The sequence below is a fragment of the Diadema antillarum genome, unplaced genomic scaffold, assembly GCF_040938485.1.
Source record: "Diadema antillarum isolate AM-2024a unplaced genomic scaffold, OU_Dant_1.0 seq00000946_RagTag, whole genome shotgun sequence".
NCBI classification, from domain to species: domain Eukaryota; kingdom Metazoa; phylum Echinodermata; class Echinoidea; order Diadematoida; family Diadematidae; genus Diadema; species Diadema antillarum.
The window spans coordinates 411656-435328 of record NW_027271795.1 but is presented as its reverse complement, the minus strand read 5'-3'; the positions used below and the strand labels follow the sequence as shown (position 1 = coordinate 435328).

General features: G+C 39.3%; 1 protein-coding gene across 1 annotated transcript; it reads right to left on the bottom strand.

The window, feature by feature from the left end:
- Positions 1–5997: 5997 nt before the first annotated feature.
- Positions 5998–20207, bottom strand: LOC139741712 (BOS complex subunit NCLN-like). Its single transcript, XM_071652301.1, has 14 exons — positions 19956–20207; positions 16121–16311; positions 15267–15411; positions 14608–14702; positions 14029–14112; positions 12674–12777; positions 11933–12021; positions 10630–10754; positions 9694–9884; positions 9383–9506; positions 8577–8740; positions 8076–8129; positions 7291–7369; positions 5998–6625 (listed from the first exon to the last, which is right to left on the bottom strand). The coding sequence occupies exons 1-14, from the start codon at positions 20119–20121 to the stop codon at positions 6563–6565; spliced, it is 1674 nt and encodes a 557-aa protein (XP_071508402.1). The 5' UTR covers positions 20122–20207; the 3' UTR covers positions 5998–6562.
- Between the last annotated feature and the right edge of the window lie 3466 nt (positions 20208–23673).

The window sequence follows — 23673 nt, the reverse complement described above, 5'->3', positions numbered from 1 at the left end:
ACTCTCTACCCGTGTTTGTCACCAAAATCCTCCGCCTCACTGCCCCTTTTTCAACGCAATGTCCGCAACATCCAGGTGGTTACCAGCAGTAGTTAATTTCTCATTTCTTTGAAATTTGTACACATGTATTCTTCCTGTCACCTTTCTTTCTCGCCATCTCTTTCTCTCCATCCCCCCCCCCCTCTCTCTCTCTCTCTCGCTATGAAGGCTCTCCACTTTGATGAAATGTATCATTGTGTGTGTTTGTATATTATTATGTATATATTTTATTGTATCATAAATGTGATTTGTTACAGCAGGGCTCCCTTGGAAAGCAGGCCTTGCGGCTTGAATGGGACTACCCTGCTTTTATAAAGAAGACAATAAATAAAATAAAATAAAAAATTCATTTCTTTTGTTAGGCAAATGAGATGAAATTGGAAATGTAATGATTTTTAATATGACAATGTAAGGTATCAAACCAATGCCCGAGTGCCACAATAAATCAGTCATTTTATCAGTTTATCAAAAATTGGCATAATTGGAAAAAATGCATAATTGAAGAAAACAAAATCGGGGGTATAAGTAATTTTGCAGACAACTGTACGTGAGGCTATGGTAAAAAGGATTAAAGATATGTTGCTCACGATCATGTCTTGCTACCAGACTATCTCACGGTTGCATCAGCCAGGATGCTGGCGTCTGGAGGCAACCGAAAGCATCGCTACCAATGTACAGTTGTGTCTTTTTTACCATCTTATCATCGAGAGTACTATCAAAGGGTGTGTTGGATATCTACTTGTGCATATACAAATATACCAAACACAAGACCTAAACATTTAAACACGAAGCGCGTAAGAATTTATCTTATTCCACTTGAATGTGAGATAACATGAAAGCATAACTATACATTTCAAATACAACTTACTAAAAAACATGCAAACATTGATTAATTAAGAGATTAAAAAAAATTGTCACAAATGTATATATACAATGTCATACAAATAATATTCCACTTGGATATAAAACACGCGCACACACACAGGCGCATGCACGCACACACAAAATAATATGAGTTTTTTTAACTTGCACTAACTAAAACCACACTAATGAAACCCGACTAGACATCTCATTGCTAGAACGCAAACACACACATCACACACTGACACACACTGACACACACACACACACACACACACACACGCACACACACACACACACACACACACAAACGCACTAACTGACATAATATTCACATCTCGATAATGCATCTTGCCTCTTCCTCTTCCAGCCAACATACAAACATCGGTATCTTCATGCAATCATTAAAGGACAAGTTCACCTTCATATACATGTGGATTGTGTGAATGCAACAATATTAGTAAAACACATCAGTGAAAGTTTGGGGGAAATCAGACAATCCGTTCGAAAGTTATGAATTTTTAAAGTATCTGCGCAGTCACTGCTGGATGAGAAGACTACTACAGTGTATGATGTCATATGCGTACGATATAAAGAAAATAAAAAGAGAATTTCACAAAACCTCACTTTTTGAATAAAGTGCACATTTCTTCGACTTGTTGCTGACACATGTTAAGGGTAATATTATTCCACTGCCTTCTGAGAGAGAGATGTCAAGTGTTCTTTTGTTATGCGAGAAAAGTGAAAATATGTTGAATCTTTTTTATTCTTTCTTTATATCGTTATACACATGTGACATCACAAGCTATAGTAGTCTTCTCATCCAGCCTTGAGTGAGCAGAAACTTCAAAAATTCATAACTTTTGAACAGATTGTCCGATTTTCCTCAAACTCTCACTGATGTGTTCTACTAATATTGCTGCATTCACTCAACCTACATGTCTATGAAGGTGAACTTGTCCTTTAACAATTTTCTGCGCAGTTTCAATACATCTCACTGGGCGTTAACAGGGTTCAACGTCAGAACAGAAATTATTGATCCCCTCTTCCCATACAAATTTCAACTATACAGAGGCACGATCGAGCATATATAATTATTCACGGAAGATCCATTAGATGAAATACCTTTTTGATTACTAAAAGATGGACTGCTCTCAAACTCTGGCCTTGACAAAAGAAACACAAGGGGGATGCGAGAGGAGAGTGTGAGCGTTCGTGCGTGCGTTCGCGTGTGTGTGTGTACGTGTGTGTGTGTGTGTGTGTGTGTGTGTGTGGATAGGAATCAAAAACGCATTTAACAAAATGAGACATGTTGCATCAATCCAAAAATCAACACAAAATTGTACTCAAATTTATTAATCAACCATTTCAATTACAATATTGCTTTTCACACGTGGACGAATGGCACACATTGACACAATGTACAACATTTCTCCCTCTGCCCCCCATCCCCCCCCCCCCCCCCAAAAAAAAATGAAATGAATACATGGTATCCAATCCATCAGCTAGGTACCATGTCACATGCCTCGGTAACTTATCGGCACCAACTGCGTCCAACCTTCTGACTTTCGTTAGTCCTTTTGTGGCAATCATAGTTAGCAATTTTTGATAAATTTTTGCTAAAAACAAACTTCTTATGGTTGATTTCTACCAGGTCATGACATGCTGTGAAAAGAATGTTTTTCCATACAACTGCTTGGTATGATTTTTGATGGGCCTTGGCTCAAAGGAGATACTGTCATTCATGTAACTTTCCATTCATACTTGAATTTATCAAACCACAGGTCAGATGCACAAAGCTGATATTTCTTGGACAGTTGCTGCCTTAGAAGCATGAGTCATGGTAAATTGCAATTGCTCATTCTTCGTGAACACCACAGTTACAGGTCAGTTCATTATTTTCCCTTCTTTATGGGCATTCTTGCATCTTAACTGCTCCTCATTATCGAGTTCTGGCACCAACTATTTAAAAGTATGTCTTTACATCCAATCGCACATCAAACCATAGCCCTCGTTAAAGGGTCAAATGTATATAAACGATTGTCGTATTTGCTGGAAAAGTAATGTGATAGCCATTCCATGAATTCCAAACAACCAAACCTCCACAGGGAAAACATAGAAAACAATGACGTTTACTGACTTCAGGAGTACAGGTCTGCGTGTACTGCCGATGATACACAATCAGCAGTTTGTGTAGCTCTACAGAATAGCCTCATTAGACAGGTATTTTATCATGACATATATGATGCCAGCATCAAAACTCAATGCCCAGCCATGAGCATCAACATATGACAACTTTGCCTTAAAGTCTACAAATTTGGCAAAACCTAGTCAACTTCAGATTAATAAAGCCATCTAGGAGATGATGCCAGTATTCAAGGAATTTCCCACGGATATTCCAAGACTACGGCCTCCCCTCCTTATTCTACCAACTTGTGGGCGAATGGGATAAGACCCGACAATTGCTACACTTGAGCCAAATACGGTTTGATGCTGCTAACTAGGAGGACTTGTCCCAACAGGTTTACTCTTGCTAGAGATCTTCGAGATAAATACCCATAGACTTAAGGCAATTGATATGACATGAAAGTTAACACCATAATTTTATGTGGTGTCATGACCCTTATCAACGTTGCCCCTTTGACATACAGACTTTTGTAGTCAAATGAAGCAGACTTGTTGACAAGGCTGGTAAGCATGGAGAGGGCAAGGCAGACTTCTAGAACAATCCAATGACCAATGTGTTTTTAATTTCGCGAATAGCAGCTGACTCGCGAAATTCGCAAAAATAAAAACCTCGCGAAATATTCGACATATACAGTAGTTTGTACTGGCATCAACACTTCACACACATCTGAATATGCAAACACAGTACAGCCGCTGGGAAAATGACAATTCCCTTGATTTGCTTATATCAAATATGGGAAAATGACAATTCCCTTGATTTGCTTATATCAAATAAGCATACTCGAGTACATAGTGTTGTGTAATGATACCCAAATCTATTAGTACCCTCTTCCATTCCCCTATGATGACCATAATTATCATCTATCTCCCAACCTCCAGTTAGTCACTAACCTTTATCCATACCTACCTCCCTTCTCTAGACAGTCATTGACCTCTATCAACCCTTGCATATACCACTAGAATGTTAGAATGATTCCATTGTTACTCCTACTGTAGTAGACAACATCCAGCCCAACTTCTGATCTCAATGCAGGCCCATGTATAATCAAACTACATGTACTATTTACGACCAGGCTGAGTAAACCCCCATGCCCATACACAATATACCGGTTACCAGTTTGGCATCAGAGGCATAATTATGGTACTGTAATACATCTAAATGAAGGAGTGTCCTTTTGTTTTTCATAAATAATGCAAAACAAGATATCACAGAGAATGCTGATGATTACTTTTCATAATAATAATACTGCACCAAATCATTGACTGATATCATTCTTATCTTTTGTTTTATCACATAAATAACAATCAATTTTCTCCCAAACTCTGAAAGCTCCTCTTTTTTAACTCTTAATGAAAGCATTACAGCACAGCAGTCTCCTTAGAGAACTGCACTCACATCTGTGAACCAATACAAAACAAAGACAGAGTACTAAGGTATCCAGTAAAAAATATCATAACAGTAAACGCAGATGAGACAATGTTTAGATGTCCACAACCATCCACGTAACGAACCCTGCGATAACCAGGAACTCCCAATTTGACTCTTTAGTGGACAGCAGAGGGATGAGGGCAGGTACACAACGCAAAGAAACATGATCATATCTGTGCACGGTCACAGTCTCAGCAAATACAGGGGCTTCTCTTGGTGCACCAATAAAAGCAAAAAATGCATAACACATACTGATTACTGCATACTGTGACTTAAAAAAAAAAAAAATCCAGTTTTTAAACTAGATAGGTAAAGGGTTTACATGTAGATTTTCAGGCTGGAAGAGGCCGACACGCATGGAATCAGAATGGGGAAGACCAAAAGTAATGGAAAGTGTGAAACCATCTAAACAAATCTAAGCCTGACCCCACTGGTTAGATGATCCCATAGCACAGAGGGAAAAAGAAAGGTTATGATGAAAGTATTACACAGAAAATGCAAAATAGACAGAGAAAGAGAAAAAAATCTACATATACATCTACAAGACCATGAAGACGTTGGCAGTGGTTTTGAAGATTCAATACCAGCTATGACACTTTCTGTTCAGCATCTGGCTTAACCCCTTCCTTACTGAATTCCGAAATCCCCATAGACTTAATACACAAGCCACCAGCTTCCCGTATGGAACAGATTAACAAGTGAGTAGCAGCTCCTTGAAAGAAGAGGTACCCAGTCATCACTGACCTACAGGTTTTCAGTTGTACGGTATCAAAAAGGTAATCCAACTTTAGAGGGCTACTGTTTCAAAATTGTCAACTACAGAGAGCACAGTGTGGGTTGTAAGGAAAGGGGAACTCTTCTTCTTTCCATCGGTACCCGATTGTGTTGACAAATGTAATGCATGACTGAGCAATATCAACTTTTTGATGCACACTGTATAATGCATGCATGCATCGTAACGATATCACACAGACAATTTCAGAAACATTGAATCATTCAGAGCATACAGTTCATGTAGGACATGCCTGTTTAACACATTTTTGCACATCCAATTCCATGGTGTGCCTGGTTTCCCATGATTTCAAAATTCATGTGGTAAATGCAGCTTGGACATGATTAATGCACAAGTTTGCTATACTTGTACACAAAATTATCAGTATTATTTGTGTGTGTGCATCACCAGGTATTACAAAATTATACAATGGGCCATTCTGAGACATTGAAGCTTATCAGCAACATCCAGAGGGAGAAAGGGGTGGGGGGAGGGGGTAAGTTGGATCGGTTCTGTGGACATGCTGAGTCCACGTGAAGGGCAGAGGTTTAGTATCCATCAACACGGGGTGTCATTTTTGAAGGCATGCAACCCTAAGTAGCGTAAAGAGCTCTGTACTCATCAACATTTCCCTCCCCCACCTCCAACCTTTACCCCCCCCCCCCCCCTACTCTTGCCCCCTGGGGAGAAGGTAGACGATGCCAGACGTAATGTCACAATGTTTTTGCCTCTGCAAGCACCTCCTTCCTTCCACTTACATGTAGTATTAATTCACAATGTCTGGTGCTCGGGTAGACAAATTGCACACATCAATTATTCACTTGGGCTCGCGGTCCACGGGGATACACCTGCTTCGGTCTGGTGCTCGGAAACTCGTTAACCTAGTTGATAGGTAACAGCTTATTCCCTTTCCGACCATCGCTTCATAGCTACTGGTGCTTCCCCGCCGTCCACACAGACACCTTCGACAATTCCTGTATACTCATTCTAAATATCTAATAAACCTTTCTATCTAGTCCTGACACATACCCCAGACATAGGTGGAAGTACATGTACCTACTCTACATTGACACACATACATTGCATGGATACATCAAAGTCATGTATGTATACATACACAAAGACAAAGCATATCAAACAATCTGTCATATCTATTTCATTTCCACAATTTCATTTGATTTGTTTTTTTTCCTGAAAAACTTCAAAAGATACAAAAAAGAAAAAAGTTGTACTGTGATAAGACTAGAAGGCATTGAAGACCACCAGATGTTGTGCTAGTGTATTTTGGGTTTTCTTGCTACGTAGCTCCTCACTGTATCTTTCAGATAGCTGAAGTTCTGGAAAGGAAGCACAACAATAACAACAATGCATTGAGGAAAATTTTGATATTGTGGAAATTCAGTACAAAAGACATCTGACATCACCAAGTGAATGATAGAAAAAACCCCTTTGCCTAATCATTTATTATTATTTTCCTTCTTTTTTTTTGCTACTGACAAAACCAAAAAATATATAAATCCCTGTAATAAACATTTCCTCTGAGCATGAACTCTTTGTTCGAGCTTACCTATTACATAGCTAGAATATATATGACAAGCATTCCAAATGCTGGAAAATGTTATGAATATTTTACATTGCAAAGATAATATCCTGCAAAACTGATTACACATTGAGAGAAATTACAAACGTAATTACAGGTTTGAGAGATATGAAGCTACACAGATGAGTTAGACAATTCAATGACTTCAATTCAATGCAGTCAATCATTCCCAAGTTTTCATTTCAAGCTTCGTTGAAGAATCAGATTTCTTCATTCCTGCTAAAGATACGATTTTAAAGTATTTACATTTTATTGCCTGTGTGCAGAAGTAATGGATGACTCAGCATGCAGTCAAGTTACAGTTGTCTGGGTTGAGTGCAGGAGAAGGGTTAATAAGCCAACAATATTTCCATTCATGGAAGCAAGGACAGGTGTATGGTAAGTCTTTGATTCTCAACTAACCTGGACAGCGAGGTATATGAGACCCAGGTAGCCAGCGATACCACCAGCCAGAAACAGATCAAACACAGCAGGCTTCACACTGGAGACAGAGGGAGAAAGTACAACATACTGCATACATCGAATATTTCACGAGGTTTATATTTTCGCGAATTTAAAAACTATTCGACATCCCAAATTCATAGCAATAGTGACGATGTTATTCATATGGGCACAACTAGAGCAGTCTGCAAAGGATGGATTCATGGTCTACCCAAAAGTTAACTCAGACCAAGAGAGATCTGACAAACAAATTTAAAACAGGGAGCTGCAAGGCCATGTCTTGCAGGTAATACTGGCTTCTGAGAGCTTAGAAAGGCCCTTCAATAGATAAAAGGCATCTTAGCTATTTGTACCACCAAAATTTCGAGTGATTTGTTAGCTATTCTACCACAAGCTCAACACATTCAACCAAAAATGGGCAAACCTGCCCTATACTTTTTATAGTACATCTATTCACACATCTTTTTGATGAAAGTACAACAATCAGATTTTAATTGTGGTTCATTAATTTGTATAGAAGCAAGAAAATGCTTGTTTTTCTTCCATCTTTATCATGGGGGTTTCCCAGCAAATCCGAGAAATTTGACAATTCTGCTCTTACTAAGTAATACTATTGTATGCTGTAATGCAAATGCTGAATGACTTCAGTTTGCAAAAGTCTTCAGGATTCTGGGTGAGGGTGCTCCTTCTTGCGATGTTTCTAATGGGTCTCATTCACCCCAGTCCTGTCTAAACAGAAAACTTACCTGTAAGCGTGCATTGTGAATTTCAAGCCGTCGTAGAACACATACTCGGGTTCTCTACACAAAGAAACAAAGAAACAAACAAAAACAAAACATCAATTGCGCATGAGTTCCTGATTTCATGAGACATTAAACTGTCAAGAAAGTATGAGATAAAATGAAAACAAAGGAATTGAATGAAAGGAATAAAATGAAAACAATGGAAGTGTGAAATATCTCCGAAAAGAAGAAGTAAATAGAGCAAAATTGTTCACAGAATATGTGCAAAACATGGCCATGAAGCCAGAGTTTGCATATGAAACTAGCATGACAAATAGCATCTGGCCAATTGTTCAGATACTCAAAAGCTGCTACCATCAGATGGGTCTTGAACATCTCATCACACTAATTGCAAAAAATTACACCTGGATGAAAAATGGACATCAAAAAAATGTACGAGGCTGGAAATAAACCCTGTTATTTCAACATATTGCTAGCCAAAGTGGTGCACAGCTAACAACTGACCTCTTGTCTGCTTTGATCGTTATCCTCTTGACGTCCTTCAGGTGCCTCGTGAGGGCGCTCTGCAACGTCTGGAGGAGTGGATGCTCCTTGGTCATGAGCTGCGCGGACCGCGGCTGCGAGGACAGGTAGTTCAGCCACGAGTTTATCGAGTCTGCGTTCACCTCCTGTCGTAAGAATACAAAGAATAAAGAATATATACGAATAAAAAGGCAAAATAATTCACAAGCCTCAATGTAACTTGCAATTCTCAGTTAACAGCTCCAAGACCAACCCAAATCCAAATCAGGAGAGAACCAAATCATTACGGTCAACCGAGAGGCACATTCAATACCGTATGCTCTCAATTAGCACAAATCTACCCTATAGTTTTCCGCAGACTGAAATTGTCAACACAAGCTTACTTTGAGTATTGAGTATTGAATTATTGCGCTTTTAGCCTATAAGCTGTATGAGGCTTGCTCAACTACCTAGCCAATTAGCGTGAATGATACTCTGTTCTAAAGTACACTACAGATATGTTGACAACACTTGCCCATAACATAGAGAACGATCAGAACGGAAAATTTGACTTCCATTTACGAAATACCCATTAGAGTGACATGAACATTTAGATTAACATCCATTTTTTTCCCCTCACTACAAAGTTTCTTTTTATCAAACCCTGATACAACACTTTGATCGACCAAAGTGATTCTACTGGTGCAAGGAATTTCTTATAACGAAAGTCCACTGTGAGTGTTGGCTTTCTCTGCTACTTACATAGCCATCTACCAAGACTTGTGAATGTAGATTTCTGTGCTACTTACATAGCCATCTACGAAGACTTCAAATGAGTTGTCTTCTGTGGAGTTCAGACCAAAGACGTGTGTGGCTAGGGCCTCTGCCAAGATTTTCACATTCCTGGCAAGCTTGCTGGCATCCACCTTGGAGCTGAAATTTGAACAAACGGGTAAACTGTCATATATTGCCCATATTCCACACTAAAATAAAAGTGTCAGATTGAGGTATCCTCAAGAAGACGAAAATAGAAATGAAATAAAATAAAATAGCAAAATTGCATTTTTGCTAGAATATCTGAAGTGATAAGAGTTTGATGTGTTAGAAATTCATGTCCAACCTGTCATCGGTGATGGTGGTGCGCGAACTGCTGTCGTAGGCGGGAAGGTGAGACAGGGTCCCCGCCGGCAGCCGCTGCATGCTGAACCGCTCGTGTTCCCATGCCAACCAGTCCTCCGCGAGGTTGATGCGTTTGTGGCTCATGCTGAACTTGACAGAGGGGAAGAGGGCGTTGGTAACAGACTGCAGCTCCTAGGATCGGGAAGAAGTTGGTAACACAGAAATCAAAAGACACTAATTATCACTATAATTCTCAGCACCTAGACATGTGCCACAAGAGATTACATTCTCAGTGCATAGACACCATGAAATTGAAAACTGAGACCGTTTGTGGTGTAAATCTATATATAACAGTCATTATGGCACTAGGTCTGGTTTATTTTCAACCCATCTAAGAGGGAAGACATTATCTCAATCTGTCATTCAAAGTACTAATTACCAGCCAAAGATATCTTAGGGAAACCTACCAATGGATAACTTTTCAAACCCCTCTCCCCATATAATCATGAGAATTCCTTTACTCACAACAATTACCCTTTCTATAAAAATCACCCCAAAACAATCACTTCCCCACTCACTTAATAGAGTTACCTGCCCTCATGCATTACATGTATGTAAAACGAGGAATGTTCGCGTGCATTTTAATATGGCAAATTTTGCAAGAGCCAAGATTCGCGAAATTAAAATGCACTCAAAGGCTCTTGTCTACACTATATACACTGAATGCCTGAGGCACTTGGCGAAAATTTCATGGCGCTAAAATATCACGTTTTACAGTATATTGAGGCAATATTGCTCAACATGAAAACAAATCAAAAAATCAAAAAAACGAAAAAGAAACAAAGACAGAAAGAAGACACACATAACTAACACACAAAACTCAATCCCCACACAACCCAACCCCAATACCAAACAAAAAGTGGTGGTTCCTGAATACCTGGAGAATTTGGTATGGTTCTGTCCCCTCCTTGGGTGGCTTGGACACATGGAGGTAGAGTTCATCCCCAGCACCAATGGTGTCCAGACACAACACATAAGACACGTCGCTGAGTAGTGACGACTCTACAGGGGGTATACAAACAGTAATGAGATGACAAGTTTGTCTCATGCAACACAGGTAGTTATTATCACTGTTGCTGAAAAAGGGGAAATGGCAGAAGGGAAAGAAATGTTGAACTTTGTGTTGGAACATGAAATGAATAGCTGAACTTCTACAAACTGCAGAATATTAGGCGATATTTGCATACAGTGCACTCCCATTATAACAACAAAGTAAAAATTCAGATCCCCAAATTACCATCCAAATACGTTTATGTACTTTACTTTACTAACATTTCATGTACTTTACTTAACATTTCATGTACTTCACTTGACAAACTGTCAATATAACAAAAGAAAACTGCCGGTCCCAAGGACTTGGTTATGACGGGAGTCGCCTGTGCATGATGGAGCTTAAAGGGATGGTACAGTATTGGTGGAGGTGAGGATTGGGCTTGTAACTTTTTGCGAGATACCAAGAAACCACTTATGAAATAGTGCAGAGCACACCATTCTAAGACAAGTTCAAAGTTTATTTGATGAAAATCGGTTTTGGAATGGCTGAGACATCCAAAAACAAAGTAAAATAAAGCAATCGTAATAAAAGCTGGGTCCCACCTTTTATTAGGATTACTCTGTTTTGGGTATCTCAGCCATTTCAAAACCAATTTTCATCAAATAAATGTTGAATGCCTCTTGGAATTTCATGATCTTTCAAATTTCATAGGAGGTTTCGCATTATCTCACCTAAAACTGTTAGAAACCTGAAGTTAGGTCTCAACCAAAACTATACGATCCCTTTAATACATCACTGTGTTTGTCGTAATGTAGAGCCTCATACATCTGATGAGCAAACTCGTTGTGCATCGAGTACATGGTACAGTAATAATTGCAGTAAGAAAGGCACTTTGCTTTCCCTTTACCAACAAACATATACACGCGGTGCAAAGGTTTGAGAGGTCAGTTGAAATTGTGTGCATAACAGAACTTCAACCTGGCTTAAACACACAAGACAAGGTTGTACCAGTGGTACTTCTTGACAGGCCAATTAGCTTCACTACCGATATTGCAATTCTTGCTGGAGGTATGTTTCTTCAAAAACGTAGTTCAATCAACAAAGGGCTTTTTTCTGAAAGATGGAGAAAAGGAAAAATAAAAGCAAATCGCACTTAAACGACCTTGCTCTGTAAACAGCAACATACCTTGGCTCTCCACATTGTCTTCTATCCATCGCTTGGTGCCTTGGTAGTTAAACTTTCCCCCACCGGACAGCAGAAATAGAATATTGAACCTGAAATATGTACACACACATTAATAATCAAGACCTCAGAATATGACATGCATCACTAGCAGGTAGGTCTTGCTACAAGTACCACAGTGGCAGGCATAATATTGAAACTGTGTTGAGATGTGACAGATAGATGAAATAACTGTCATTATTGATACATGGGATCACATGCTGCTCAAACCATATTGGCAATTGAAGTGTGTATGGATTTTTGCTTTAAATCTGTTTTGAGAGTGTTTTCAAATTATGAGAGAAAGGCAGAGGTAGGGACTATCCCCAAAATGTGCTTGCTCTCTCAGCCTCTCCCACTGCCCTCCCTGTCCCAAGCCACTAAATGAGGCTTTCTCCAAAGAAACTGTTAAACACTGCGGTAGCCTAATTTAGACAATTGTCAACCATTGTTATTAAAGGAAGCTGTTTATTGATGTGCAATTGGATGAAAAAAACACTAAAAAAGCATAAGGTTTTGAAAAATTAAGCTTTCGCTAGCAAGATATCTATGAACATATATCACCCTGCTCATATCCAGTCACTCATAAGGATTTATTCTACCATTACTGTCTGAAGTGACAAACATTTTCTAATGACTTTGACCAAATCAAACAAATAATGCCGCCATCTTTTAGATATTCCGGAATGGTCTGTGAGAGCTTACTTTGCGTGAGTTCTTGAACTGGTGTAGAGTTTGCTGAAGAGCCTCGCCAGCTCTAGCAGTGCAACCACACCACTCCCATTAGAGTCTGCCCCAAACGACAGGTGCTGCAGGTGTGAAAAAAAAAGTGTTAAAGATGAATAAACTATTTAAGCTGTTTGTTTTGTATTATTTCATTGAATCTATAATATATAAAAAGCAACAGGGAAATTGCAGCTCAGTCTCTTTCAAACGCTCTCACTCTCCGGTTTTTGCCAACATCTGCAGGTGAAGAAAGCTAAACGGCTCTAACAGTTGTAAGTCGAGCGCTTCAGCATGGGCTTTTCGAGACCTACAAATGTGATTATCTGGAAGACAAAAAGTTAAGCAGTGCACCACAATGCAGCACTGAATAACTCAGCTGGTCACAGTCACCAATGGAATAACTAGAATTGTCCACTGGGTGTCGGTGTAAAATGCATTAAGCATAAGCTTCTTCAAAAAGAGCTCTACTGATTGCAGGGCTGCCAAAGTTGACACACCAAAGTCGGGGGGGGGGGGGGGGGGGGGGGGATTCCACAGAGCAACCGGGGGATGCTTTTGTGATACATACTCAATGGGCACAAATAATATTCCTGAATCAGGGAGGTTTGGATGTTCTCTAATCCAGACATGAGGAGATATGGAAGTTCTAAGGAAGCCTCCTGCAGAACCAGGGAAACTTGGCAGCTCTGCTGATTGGCTGTGTTTTTCACTACCAAACACTGGTAGCAAAATTGGTATATGATAATAGCAAATATAATTCGATGGTAATATATATAAATACACACGTAGGTTGGGAAATTTGGACAAGTCTCAAAAAGGCCCTCTTGCTGGGGTTTACCCCTAACTGGTGGCCTGACCCTGACTCTGTCTCTACAGCGTAAAGACTCTCTGCTCACAATTACTACATAGGGAGAGAATTTGACAGAAGCTTTACATGACATTTCATCAGAGAAGTGTAAATATACTAGATTTATGGTCACAATCACATGAGAAATAATAAACCTGTTATGACAGGGCAGCCTAGAAAGCATGGAGAAAAAATTTCAAGAAGATTTGTCAGCTGTTTTCCATTTCTCTTTGCTAACCCCCGAGAAGCATTTAATCCAGTATGCCACATGTTGCTCTAGTGCAAACAGCCATTATATATATGAACTTATCAACCACTCCTTTTAAACAACATTTTGGCAAAGAATTACATCGCAATTCAATCATGGTATTCTTTAAAAGTTATAGTAACTTATACAGAGAATGAATAAAAGAGAAAAATGGCTTTATTGTATCTCTGAGGTATGAAGAAAAAAAAAAAAAGCTCAATCTATCACAGCGAAACTTACTGGGGCAATCCCAAAGGCATCATAGTGAGCAACCACAGCTAGTGTGGGCAGCTGGTCTTCCACACCCTTCCCAGTTAGCTGGCCCTGATAGAGACAGAAGAGAGGGTAAACACAGAGATTCCATAGTCAAAGGGAAAGACTACATTCACACTGCAATCGTGAATTCAGAATCAAACAAAATGATATGACAACACTTGCAGACTGTGACTGCTCAAACAAGGTGTGAAAAATGTGCACTGGTAGTAACTTGATTCAAGTTTCTTTTCAGACTTGAAAAACAAGTGTACAGGGATGCCAACCTTGTAAACTTTGTAAAAAGGCATGTTTTTGGTGGAAAACTGTATACCAGTATTTACCTTTCCTGCAATAGATACACATTATGTATGTGTGGTTAATACAATTGGGAAAAACAGTGTTTTCCACGAGACCTGCAGTATTTACGGCAAAAAAAAATAGTACAAAACACTGGAAAAAAAGTAACATTTGGCAGCTCCATGTTTTGCTTAGCATGGAACACACTACACATTTACAGACAAGAGTTCTTTTACAAAAGGCACAAAACCCCTCTGAGATATTTACCTGGAAGCTGATGATGCTGCCATCTTTGACTGCCTTTGCCTGCGTGCCAGAAATAACCATCTGGAACCCATTTGCATAGACAGCACTCAACAGAGCTGTTTGGGAAAGTAGATACAAAAGAACCTTCGAATTCATGGGAAACTGTTAACAACAGATGTCTTCAAATTGCATTACATATGAGGTATAAAATAGATTTTTTTTTCCTTCAAAGGAACAAATAAACAACAGCCACAGAAGAAATGAACCTTCCAGAACTCATTTCCTTCCAGAATGAGTCTATTCTGCAAGATAATTCCATCAAGGTTACTGCAAGGTATCATAAGAAAGATTTGGACTTCCCAGGAACAGCTCAGCTAGGATCAGCTTGGCTATAATAAACTTGACTCTATTTGCTGCAACCACAATTTCACGCATTACTGCCTTTTATGGGTAGAGGAGTCATTTGTGGCTGTTGTTTATTTGCTTCCAACTAATAAAGCAAAAATAAAATGATTATTTCATCCTCTCCCTTTTCAAGCGATCTTTGGGGAAAAAGATCTCTTTTTGCCATTTCTCCTTTTATTACTCATAACATTTTGTGTTGTTCATTACAACTTTCTTTTTTCTTTTTTTTTTAGTAACAAAATGAAGTTAGAGTTGTTATAGACAAGAGGAGGTACCCTGAGCCCCAGATGCTGCCTGGTCCCCGCTGACCGCCTCCTGGATGTCTCGGTGAATGGACAGCAGCTCCTCATCCTCCTGGGCAAAGTACACCGGCATGACTGTTTCACCTTCCAGCATCAACGCCTCCAACTCCATCCATTGCTGAAAGAAGGGAAACATGCATTATGTAATATTAGTTAAACACATTTCTTGTATGTGTGTTGGATCCCCTCAAAAGGGAGGTAAGCTAAATACCTGGCACATATGCCATAGGGGATGGGTGGAATGGTGTGTCACATTCTATGAAAATCTACAAATACTTTACAATAAAAAATATGTTATTGTGTTTTGCAACACATTCCTATCGTCATTTATGATGGCGGCAATAATATTGACAACAATAAATGCAGAAATAACAATGCATCATACATTGTATGACAGACACACACAAAAAAAAAATAATGCTAATGAAAAATCATTCACGTTCACATCAGGAGAAACATTTCCAACTATCTGAAATCAAGTTGGTGTCGACACTGAACACAGGGTATGCTACATAAGGGCTTGATCAAGGCTTGGAAGCAAACCCACAAGTAGTGGAATTTGCCATCCAGAACCATAGTGATGGAATGACAAATAAGTATCACCCCAAAATCAGTAATGAAAATTTGCCAATTTCATGAAAAAACATTTGCTTCAATCTTCTGTATCACATTGCCAATTTATGGATCCAATATAAATTCAGCTATTTAGAGGATTCTGATAAGTTTTCAACAGAAATACAGAATCAAGAACCCGTTTTTAGGTGCTGAATCAAGAATCAAAGAAGAGCAAAAGGGGTGGTAGAAAGGTTGCTTCCAATTCCACTCACATTGACAACCTCCTTCGGAGCAGACGACAACACTTCGGGGAGCAGAATGACAAGAGATCCCGCCCCCTGTTCTATGAGCTCCCTGTAGCGTTCCGCTGTCACCTCAGAGAGCCTGGCCAGGATACACCTCCTGGTAACCATCTTGGCAGAGATGGGGCGTGCCTCCAGGTTGACCAAGGTGTTGCGACAGCCTGGAAATAGATGGAAATGACCAAGTTAACAAAACAAATCAACGCAAAGAACTTAAATTCATGAGTATGTACAATAACAAGTACATTGTACTTGAAGGCCCTACTACTAGCAATGCCACAATTTTGACATTTTTGACATTGTAGTCTCACAAACAGGGGTTGTCTGATGTGATGGCAAAATATAATGTACAACTGTACAACATGTACAATACATTTGATAACAATGGATGTTTTAACTTGTGGGTGTACAAGCATGTAGGTTTTTTTTATGTTTTAGAGGATTTTAGTTTCACTGAACCTGGTGGTACAGTGTATGTGCTCTACTAGAGATCTGGTTGATAATATATCAAAGAGGAATTCCACACAATTTTCATAATTTCACATCACATAGCATACAAATCAAGAGCCTGAAGAATAGATTTGTGCTCAACTCATTGTGGTCCTTGATCGGAAAAACCAATACACTGAAGAAAACAACAACAACAACAAATTACACTGTTCTAGAACAAGGATGATGACATAGGAGGCTCACATATTTCAGAAGTGAAGCAATGTAACTCATTACAATACAACTTCCTTAACAAGTTCACCTGTGCAAAATTTATGCATGGATGCTTTTCCCTTTTGTTCTGCTTCCTTGAGCCCCCAATCATGCATGCCTATGGTGAGGCTACCATAAGTCATCATCCTTGTTAACTGTGAATTGTTATAAATTTTGAAAACATTCCTCATCCTAATCACTGTAATTTGTAATAATTCTGAAACTCTGTATCCACTATCCAGTGTAATAGATTTATATTATTCATATGTAAGGGTCTGAAAATCATCCAGAGGTCTCCTTTAAACAAACAGAAACAAGTGCCACATGAAAAGTGCGGTGATCTGATGCTTAATGGTATGAATGCCTGGCGCTAATGTAAACCCAATTACTCACATGGATTTCAACAAAATCGGTAGTCCCAAAGAGTCAATATCAATGTCTGCTTTCATGCCATTGCTCAAAACACACTCATTCTTTGCGAGAGATCACTGCCTGCACAATCTAATAATCTAACATTATAATTTCATTCAACTTGCATAAATCATTCCTACATATTGATTTGTTGCTCTCTGTTAATGTTAGAGATCTACCGGGTACTTGTATAATGTAAATGAAAGATTCACACCATAAAACATAGACCGCTCACTTCAGATTCAGATTGTGCAGTGCAGGCAGCATGCTTTAATTACCGGTACATACACTGCGATCGCTCACAAAGAACTACAGAGTACATGTAGCTGTTCTGAGCAACTGCAGTGTACATGTACCGTACATGAAGGTTGATGTCAATATCAAGATGCATCTCAACGACTGCTTTGGTTCAAATTTAAATGAAAAACTAGAAAAGCACTTGGAGAGCACAGACCTCCGCCAATCCAGCAACTCATTTCCACCCTTTTTCCACCCAATTTCTCAAAATAGAAGCCTTTTGTTTACGTTATTGCACGGTGCCTTGCTTGAGCAGAGTGCGCGCTTAAGTGCGCGTATCTAAACCTCCAGTACACGCAGTTTGAACCCCAAGTTCGTTGACCTTATGTGCCAAAATATGAAAAATATATTTAAAATCCATAAAAATTCCCGGATCACTACCAAAATTGAATGAGGTGTTCCTTGTGTCAATATCGACTTTCATGCAATTTCATTTTTAATCCGTACACAACTTTTTGAGTTATTTTGCAAATAGACAAACCAACGCCGATGATCACTTAACGCGCTCCTTCCCTGCCTTCCTTAAAGCTATAGGCTCTTTCCTTAATACTGATATCATTTCATTAATAATTTGGTTTACAAATATCTATAATGAATCAATAATTTTTATATATAAACTTCTATTTGATAGTAATTATTTCTAAGTAAACAATGTGATCAATTACAATACAATGTTTTTCTTATTAAGTCAGTATAAAAAAAGTTTTAATTTCCGGCATCGATTATGTCTGGTATTCTGCCACGATCGATCATGGGAAGCTGGCTAGCTCGGTGTGTGTGTGTGTGTGTGTATCCACAAAATAATCAACACACACACAACTATCACACACGATAGGCTGCACGTACCGCTACTGCCTCCCCGAACCGATCCGACAGTGAGCTGTACTGTGCGTCCCCTACTGTTCTGTGTGCCTCACTCGCCCCCATGTCCAACTGGTTGGGGTGAGCGCGAGAGGGCCGATGTATTGTATGTGTGGCTTGCACTTAACCTCCTCCTGATCCTTCCTTGGCGGAGGTACTTAAATACTTTAAGGCTTGACCACACAACAGACAACTGTATTACAATCAGTGTCATCACTACCTAATCAGGGCTATTGACAGTAATCAGCGTCATCAGGGCTATTCCACAAAGCAGGACCTAGGCCTACATTATCAATGATAGACCACAATGCACACTCACTGCACTGTCACTGGTTTTGTACAGTTTGCATGCAAACATAGACTTTATAGTCTAGTAAAATTAAATAATTTTATTCAGACAATAACTAACTAGAATCTAGTTAAAGATGATATAAAGTTTTGGTACCTCGTAAGTTTCCCTGAATTTCCTTGTCTTAGTTTGTGTTTCAGGTTAAAGTACCTTTCATATAACTAACACTGTGAGACTTACTCGCCCCAAAGTCAAAGTGCTCCCGTGTCTTAGTAATCATGCAATTAACTGCGACCAGCAGCCCCATACACACAGCGACCAGCAGCCCCATACGCATAGCGTAATGGGGCTGCGCATTGTAGCATTCAGGATCATGACAGACGTAGTATCGCGGGTAATATCAACTTAAAATTCAAAAATTTCTTCAATTTGAAGACTCACCAGAGAGCTACACTGAATTGACGGTCAGTGCAAATTTCAAATCCCTGAACGGATAAGATGTCTGTGGGCGCATGCCCTGGCCGTCGATTCAGTGTAGCTCTCCCAAGGTCCTCTCGACCGAGTCACATTCAGTCAACAAATTCGAACAGAAAGGGACTATTGGCAGGACCAAATGTTGCCCGAGGCCTGTTTTCAATACTTCAACTTAACTGGCGAGTCTTCAAATTGAAGAAATTTTTGGATTTTAAGTTGATATTCACCCGCAATACTACGTCTGTCGTGATCCTGAATGCTACAATGCGCAGCCCCATTTAGCTATGCGTATGATGGGGCTGCTGGACGCAGTTAGCTATGCATATGGGGCTGCTGGTCGCAGTTATCATGCATGCAGTAATGGTTTCGTACAATACGTGACGTGTACTACAACTTGTAGTTTAGTGTATATTGATTCTCGCGGTACCGCGACGGCTCTGGTACGAAACCATTATTGCGTGATTACTAAGTAAGAGTACATGAGAGCACTTTGGGGCGAGTGGTGTAAGTCTCACACTCACAGTGTTTATGAAAGGTACTTTAACCTGAAACACAAACCAAGACAAGGAAATTCAGGGAAACTTTTGAGGTACCAAAACTTTATATTATCTTTAAACGTTAGACCTCTAGTGTTACACGGTATTTTCGGCATATTTTCTTTGCATCCCACGTGACTAGCCACAGACACAGTCCACACCAAGCTAGCTGGTGAAACTAACCCCGTCTAGAATATACCACGTTAGTTTAGTCGAGAATGGGTTCTCTTCATACCATACTGCGAGCCGTGGAGGTCGAATTGTTGCATGCGATACGCCGTGAAATCATGCGCCCCGTTGACCGGAGAAATGGCGATTAAAATCGGTACCAGAAGAAGACATGTCCACGGAAAATGGCCCCTCACTACTTCCACGACTTCCTCTGCCTCAGCAAACCACATCGTGTAGCTCTTCGGGCTTACAATGGCAGAATTTCAAGCTGCAAAGCTGGACTGGTGCCCTACAAAAGACAATCAAGAAACGGCAACACAATTTTACACACAGACAGAACATGTGTACTACACATAGTACCGTGGTAGTCCAGCCACGCGCTGCCATGCACTATCTCCTCACTGAATAGCTCGACTCCCACGCCATACGCAGGAGATCAGACAGCAGCAGGCTGCTACGGGTATACCCGGTACGATCACTACACATACCACAAAGTCCAGCAGCCGCACGTTCCGGAAGTGAATGTTGTCAAGCCAAGGAGGGCAGAGCATTTCCGTCTGACCTCTTTACTTCCTCTCCTCACCTCGCTACATAGATCTTCGTGTCGAGCCCAGAAACTTTTCTCCAAGACAAAAACTTTTCCCTAAGACAATTAACATGGTGATTGAGTGAATGCAGCAATATCTAGTATAACACAATTCTTTCCATTTCATTTCATTTCATTTCATTCATTAAGTTTCCACTAAATTATATTAATTGCATTGCCGATGTTTGAGGAAATCTCACAATCCGTTCAAAAGTTATATGAATTTGTAAAGTTTGTGTATAACCAAGGAGGCTCGAGAGATGGAGTTGCAACTGACTATAATCATTCAATCAGCTGTCAGTTTTCTGTGGATGGACAAAAGAAGTCCACAGGTGCGTTTGTGCTTTTGATGTTCGATGCTTGAAGCCGCCATCTTTCTGAGCAATCTGAAGATTCATTTCTAACGCTAACATAATATTGGGTATTACATGCTGCTCGTTTTATCAATTAATGCAATGAAATTTCACCTAATGATAAAGCATATGAAAATGTGCAAAAGTGTAAATTTGAGCTGTATTTTTTGTATGTTTGAAATTTTACCCTCATGGAAAGCCGGTTTTATCACTTTCTCCTTATTTCCGCCAAATGAAACTAATATGGGTATCATCTTCCAGTATAGTTCTTTATAGATTGTCAGTTTAGCGTACAGACACGTACAGTCGAGTAATTTTGATATCTATTTCAGCAATATTTGAGCAATTTCTATTCGCGCACCCCCGTGCCTTTACCACTGTCTATACCGCCCATCGTTTGTAAGTAGGGATAGCGAAAAGTAATTACCATCACAAAGACATTTATCTTCCTTGGAAAGTGGCTGGTGATTTTGCAATGAGACACGAGTCAATTGTCTTTGCATCTGAGCGGCAGATCCAGTTTGACACATTATACTTTACTTCAAATATTTTTTTAGTGGCGGCTTCGAGCATGGGATCAAAGCGAATAAGACTGTTGTGCATGACTCCATTTCTCGAACCTCCTTGGTATAACCATATACTGGATGAAAAGACTGTCACATCCACGGTAGGACAACAATGTGAAGAGTAAAGGAATAAAAAAAAAATCTAGTGCAATGAAAGAGCAATAAGCGGTTATTGATGCCTCATTAAGAAAGCAAAGGAGTAACTTTACCCTTATTATAAGATTAGTCCTATATGTCATTGACCATTGCACATAGTACACAAAGTCAACGTTTTTTTTATATACCACCATAAACAATTAAATTTTGTGGAAATATCTTAGTATTTCTTAAATCGTTGTTCTGCGCAAGTGACGTCACGAACTGTTGAATTCTTCTCATTCAGCAATGGTGGCACCAAAACTTTAAAAGTAAAATACTCGAAATGATAATGACAACTCATTTAAATATTGTGCCATAGCCCGACCAGACGACGACTTTTAGTATATAGCAGCGACAGGGCTGAGTATAAAGTCAATGAAATTGTGCCATAGTAATTCACTAACCTTCGAACGGATTGTCAGATTTTTCTCCCGAACTTCACTGATGTATTCTTCTAAATATCCCTGCACTGGGAAACTTCACCTTAAATGTACAGCCACCGGCACCTGCCCTCCTGAAATTGATTTTCTTTTTTAATATATAAAATGGCATAATGGATATAACAATTAGCATCAATTTGAACTCCCATGGCGCCACACGCCCGTATACCAACTGGTATGCCAACATGGGGGTCACATCGGACCTAAATGGCGTATTGTTATGGTCCCATAATCAGTTATATCTTACCCTTCGTTGTTTGATAGATGTTTCTTCTATGATATAGCTATGGTCGGAAAATAACAGCAAAATAACACTTTCCTGAAATACAATAAGGAATAAGTTATGGGATGTCAGATTTAATTGAATTTAATCCACCACTTGGCTAGTTATGTGCTCTTCTTATCATTCTTTTAAATTTTACTTTATTGTAAGGGGATGTCGAAAACCTATCACGTGAAAAAGGACCCCTAAATGCAGACAAAAGGAAACATCCTCCCCCATTTTCCCTTTGATTTTCTTCTTCTTCTTATTATTTTTTTTGGGGGGGGGGCATTCATTGATAATACCGTATGTCTGAGAAACAGACCCTTTGTACTTCTTTTCTTTTACTTTTTCTCATTTGACGCCGGTGCCGCAAGTATAAGTCATTAAAAAAAGAAGACAGGATGATAAAAAATTTCATCAAAATCGGATTTTATGAGAAAGTTATGAAATATTATAATTCCATCACACATTGTGATGATATCATCATCTCTCTCCCCCTTTTTTTTAACGCAATTGCATTAGAGATACTCGACGCTTTGGTCGTTATAGCAAATGAAACTTCTTTTTCATCGTCGCTACAGGTTCCTACAAAACTGTAATAATTTAATTAGAATAATATGTTTTCGACTTATATACAATTATGTTCAAAAGAAACACATACCATGCAGTATACCTTGGCAATATGATCTATCTATCTATATATATATATATATATATATATATATATATATATATATATATATATATATATCTGTCTGTCTGTCTATACTGTATATCTATCTATATTTATCTATCTAGGTCCTATCTATCTATCTATCTATCTATCTATCTATCTATTTATCTATCTATCTATCTATCTATCTATCTATCTATCTATCTATATCTATAGGCCTATTACAGGCCAACTATTAGTATTGGTGAACGGATATGTACGTGGGGGATATATTTTATTATTGAGATAGGCTCTGTATGTGCAAATATGATTATATAGACCCCACACGTTGCCCATTCATTAATCTATAGATTTGCAGAAATGAGCCAACTCAGAGGCGGGGCTCTAGGTGGCTACACGGAAGTTGTACATACCTCTGTGAAGCCCTATTAGGCCTACATAGTATACCACGCCTAGCTTTGTGCTTTTCTTTATCTATTTTCTTTGTGTGTTTTCACAACGCTGTTTAGTATGTTTCTGGCTTTTATTTTACTCGTATTTATGCGGGTATAGCAGTCTTGCACGTTATTACAAGTGTCAGGTATCCATTACTGTACTTTGTGCTTTCAATGTTAGTTCATGTAGACCTCTGTCTGGTTAAAATTTCTTCGTTCATCCACTGCTCCGTTACGAAACACCGCGGCGGCTGCTGGGGCAGCTAGGTGCCTAGCTGCGCGCATGAGCACCGTACCGGTGCGGTGCTTCTGGGCCAGTGCCATGCA

Excerpts from the sequence above, each read along its gene's own strand:
- LOC139741712 (XM_071652301.1), bottom strand. The coding sequence starts at position 20,121 with ATGTGGTTTGCTGAGGCAGAGGAAGTCGTGGAAGTAGTGAGGGGCCAT. Across the intron at positions 14,703-15,266 it reads GGCAGCATCTGGGGCTCAGG|CTCTGTTGAGTGCTGTCTAT; the intron begins GTACCTCCTCTT and ends TTTCCCAAACAG. Across the intron at positions 8,130-8,576 it reads ACGATCAAAGCAGACAAGAG|AGAACCCGAGTATGTGTTCT; the intron begins GTCAGTTGTTAG and ends TTCTTTGTGTAG.